Source organism: Neopsephotus bourkii, unplaced genomic scaffold (assembly GCF_033783945.1).
Source record: "Neopsephotus bourkii isolate Nb327-2 ecotype Australia unplaced genomic scaffold, CSIRO-AGI_Nbou_v1 NB_196, whole genome shotgun sequence".
Lineage (NCBI taxonomy): Eukaryota > Metazoa > Chordata > Aves > Psittaciformes > Psittacidae > Neopsephotus > Neopsephotus bourkii.
The window spans coordinates 10,825,195-10,828,890 of NW_026900709.1; the positions used below are offsets into that span (position 1 = coordinate 10,825,195).

At 58.7% G+C, this 3,696-nt stretch overlaps 1 protein-coding gene across 1 annotated transcript; it reads left to right on the forward strand.

Moving 5' to 3' along the window:
* Positions 1–313: 313 nt before the first annotated feature.
* EVX2 (even-skipped homeobox 2) lies at positions 314–3,379 on the forward strand. Its single transcript, XM_061375865.1, has 3 exons — positions 314–737; positions 1,905–2,164; positions 2,726–3,379. Exons 1-3 carry the CDS (start codon positions 314–316, stop codon positions 3,377–3,379), a joined length of 1,338 nt encoding a protein of 445 aa, XP_061231849.1.
* The last annotated feature ends 317 nt before the right edge of the window (positions 3,380–3,696 follow it).

Consider the following 3,696-nt stretch of genomic DNA (forward strand, 5'->3'; position numbering starts at 1 on the left):
TTATCCACTGACAGGAGCTTGTATTTATTTGCTTATAAACCTGTTACAATAAATGATTATTCGAACAGCGTCATTCGTACCTTAATGACGAGCACCACTTTTTGATGAATGACATTTCGGTCTAGAAAGGATGTATGGGTCATTTTGACCAGTCATTCCCTCGCTTTGGCATCCCACAATTTTTACACCTCCCTCAAAAAGAGATAATAATATTTAGAGACACTTGCCGGGCTGAATGTGAATTAGCCCCTGCTGCAGCTCATCATTAGTACAGGACCAGCCCTGCAACTTTGACATTTTTTATAAAGCTGAGATGATGGAAAGAATAAGAAAAGAGATGATCCTGATGGAGAGAGGGCTGCACAGCCCTACAGCTGGCAAAAGGCTCTCGAATTTGTCAGACTCAGCTGGAAATGCGGTGCTGGAGGCCCTTGAAAATTCTCCGCACAGTGGTCGCCTCAGCCCGAGACTGACTGCCGCCTCCCTGCACGGCGCTATAGGGGACATCTCCGCCAAAGGCAAATTTGAAATAGACACTTTATTCAATCTTCAGCATCCCAGCAGTGAAAGCACCGTCTCCTCCGAAATCCCGCCTTCGGAAAGCAGGAAGAAAATCAACCTTTATTCCGAAGTTGCTCAAGAGGCAGATATGAACAGTGATGTGGAGGTGGGCTGCTCTGCGCTCCGCTCCCCAGCCAGCCTCACTTCCTCCCAGCTGAAGGAAAACAGTAACAAAGGTAACTCTCCCTTTATCATCTCCATCTAAGCCCCGCACTTTGCAAGCCGGCTTTAAAAAACAAAGCAAACCCACCACCACCGCCAAAGTTGCTCGCCTCTGCACGGGCGCTCTCTCTTCTGCGAAGACAGAGCTTCAGGCTGTAAAATATTATTGCAATTACTGCGCTATCCCGATAGCCGAGACACACTGTCCGGGTACGTGCGTGTGTGTGTGCATGCCCAAATCCATTGCTATACAGATATATGTCCGGAATATATGTGGGCATAAATATCCACCCATCAACATTTAGGGAAAGCTTTCTTCTCATTTTCCCTCGCCCTTTTGGAGGTCTCCGCGCCTCTCGAGCTGTATATATGTGTATATACAGATATAGATTAAATTAGAGAGAGAGAAAGAGAGTGGAATGCAAGGAAAGTGCTCGTATTTGTCTGTGTGTGTTCTGCTCTGTGTATATGCAACGTGCCGTCTGTGTCCACCTCGGGTAATTGGGCATTGTTCACTTTTCCTTTGCTTGTAACAGGGGGTTTGAAACAGCCTTGTCTCCTTCCCTACGCTTTGCGGGGCATGGTGACGGACGGTGGTTGTTATTATTGCTGTAATTGGGGAGGGGGAGCCAGGTGAGCAGTGGATTTCCTACGGGCCACAGTGCATGCCTTTTTTGTCAAATGTGCCAGGGAAAGGGAAAGGAAAGGGAAAGGGTCCTGGACGTAATTATGGAGGGAAAAAAATAAAAGGGGCTTTTATGGCTGCTTTTATTTCTTAAGTCTCAAACGAAAATAAGAACCGCAGTGGAAGGACAGAAAGCCAGCTCCGAGCCCTGGCTCCTCGCAGCCCGGAAGAGCTGCGCCAGCCCAGGCCAGTACCCTCTCCCGCTCTCCCCAGGGCTCGGCCACCCTGCAGTCACCAGCCCCTACCCCTTCTGCTGAGAACAATGCAGTTATAAAGTGACTCAAAAAGAAAATAACCAAATCCTTCCCAAACAAGCCCCCAAACTACACCCTCATCCCCTCCCCAATCCATCTTTATCGATTCTATGAGGAGCAGTGATTTGTAAGGAGGGTGGTTGGCCTGAAGTACGGGTGCGCAAGGCCGGGTTCTGTCCGGCACGGCCGGGCGGTTGGGGCCGCCTCTTTGCTTGCTCTCACCCCATACGCTCGCCCCGCAGGCTACGCGGAGAGCAGCCCGGCGCCCAGCACCCCCGCCGCCACCGCCCCCTCCGCTGCCGGCGGCATCGGCAGCCTACACAGCGGCGGAGCGCTGGGCGGTTCGGCGGCGGGTGCCGACCAGGTGCGGCGGTACCGGACCGCCTTCACCCGCGAGCAGATCGCCCGCCTCGAGAAGGAGTTTTACCGGGAGAACTACGTGTCGCGGCCGCGGCGCTGCGAGCTGGCCGCCGCCCTCAACCTCCCCGAGACCACCATCAAGGTACGCTGCGCCCCGCGCACTCCCGCGGAACCCCGCGCAGCCCGGCTCCCTCGGGCCGGTGGCCGGCTTCGCTCCGGGGTTGAGGGCTCTCCGGGACCTTAGGTGCACTCATCCCTTGTGCTCGTTTGCTGATCCACACCTAACACTTTTCGTTTGCTTTTTAAGAAGTTGTTGTTATTTATTTTCCCCATCGTTTTTTATCGCTTTAGCACATTCTGTAAAGAGAAAAGGGGAGGAAAAATAAACGCAGCTATTAAACACCGGGGGATGAGCGCGTCAATATCTTAAAGACATAGCCCTGCGTGGGGGGAGGGGGCGACTGAAGGGGAAATGTTTCTTCAGACCGAAGGGTCCCCCCCCGGGCCCAGGGGACTGACAGTGCCCACCGATCCCCTCGGGCAGGGTTACAGGACACAGGCAGAAGAGAGGTCTTCTACAAGTGGTATGGCCACAGGCCGCGCACGCTTTGGCGCTGGGTATCGGTGGGTGCCCGGCAGCGGGTGCGGTGGGGTGCGGAGTGGAAAGGCGCTGAGGCCGGACTGTGCTTGTCTCCCCGCGCAGGTGTGGTTCCAGAACCGGCGGATGAAGGACAAGAGGCAACGCCTGGCCATGTCTTGGCCTCACCCGGCCGACCCCAGCTTCTACACCTACATGATGACCCACGCCGCGGCCACAGGCAGTCTGCCCTATCCCTTTCACTCCCACGTCCCGCTCCACTACTACCCGCACGTCGGGGTCACCGCCGCAGCCGCTGCCGCCGCCGCCTCGGGGGCAGCCGCCGCACCCTTCGCCACCTCCATCCGCCCGCTGGACACCTTCCGGGCCCTCTCGCACCCCTACTCCCGCCCGGAGCTGCTCTGCAGCTTCCGACACCCCGGCCTCTATCAGGCACCGGCCACCGCCGGCCTCAACAGCAGCGCGGCCGCCTCGGCGGCGGCAGCGGCGGCGGCAGCAGCAGCTGCGGCGGCGGGGTCGGGGCCGCCGGGGGGCTCGGCGCCCTGCTCCTGCCTCAGCTGCCACAGCAGCCAGACGGCGGCAGCTGCAGCGGCGGCGGCCTCGGCGCTGGGCTCACGGGGCGCCGCCGCCGCCGACTTCCCTTGCACGGCGGCGGGGCAGCGCTCCGAGAGCGGCTTCCTGCCCTACTCGGCAGCCGTGCTCAGCAAGGCCGCAGTCGCCTCGCCGGACCAGCGGGAGGAGGCGCCGCTCACCAGATAACTACCGCGCCCGGGCCCGGCGGCGGGGGGTGTTTTGTACAGGGGTCAGGGTTGGGGGGGGCGGGCCGGGGAGACCCCGGACTCGGCCAGAAAGTTCCGTCTATTTTTTTATTGCTGACCGGAGGGGAGGGCGCTCCGCGGATCTTGCGCCCCCGCGGAGGCGGCCCCGCGGTGCGCGCTGCCGTGCAGTGCCCGGTGCCCGGCGCAGGGCTCCACGGGGCTCCAGGCGGCAGGGCCAGCGGGCGCAGGGAGGAGGATGCTGCGGAAGGGAATGTGTTTCTTGTTCTTGGTTTTGGGTTTGTTTTTTTGTTTTGTTTT

Excerpts from the sequence above, each read along its gene's own strand:
- EVX2 (XM_061375865.1), top strand. The coding sequence starts at position 314 with ATGATGGAAAGAATAAGAAAAGAGATGATCCTGATGGAGAGAGGGCTG. Across the intron at positions 738-1,904 it reads GAAGGAAAACAGTAACAAAG|GCTACGCGGAGAGCAGCCCG; the intron begins GTAACTCTCCCT and ends CTCGCCCCGCAG. Across the intron at positions 2,165-2,725 it reads TCCCCGAGACCACCATCAAG|GTGTGGTTCCAGAACCGGCG; the intron begins GTACGCTGCGCC and ends CTCCCCGCGCAG.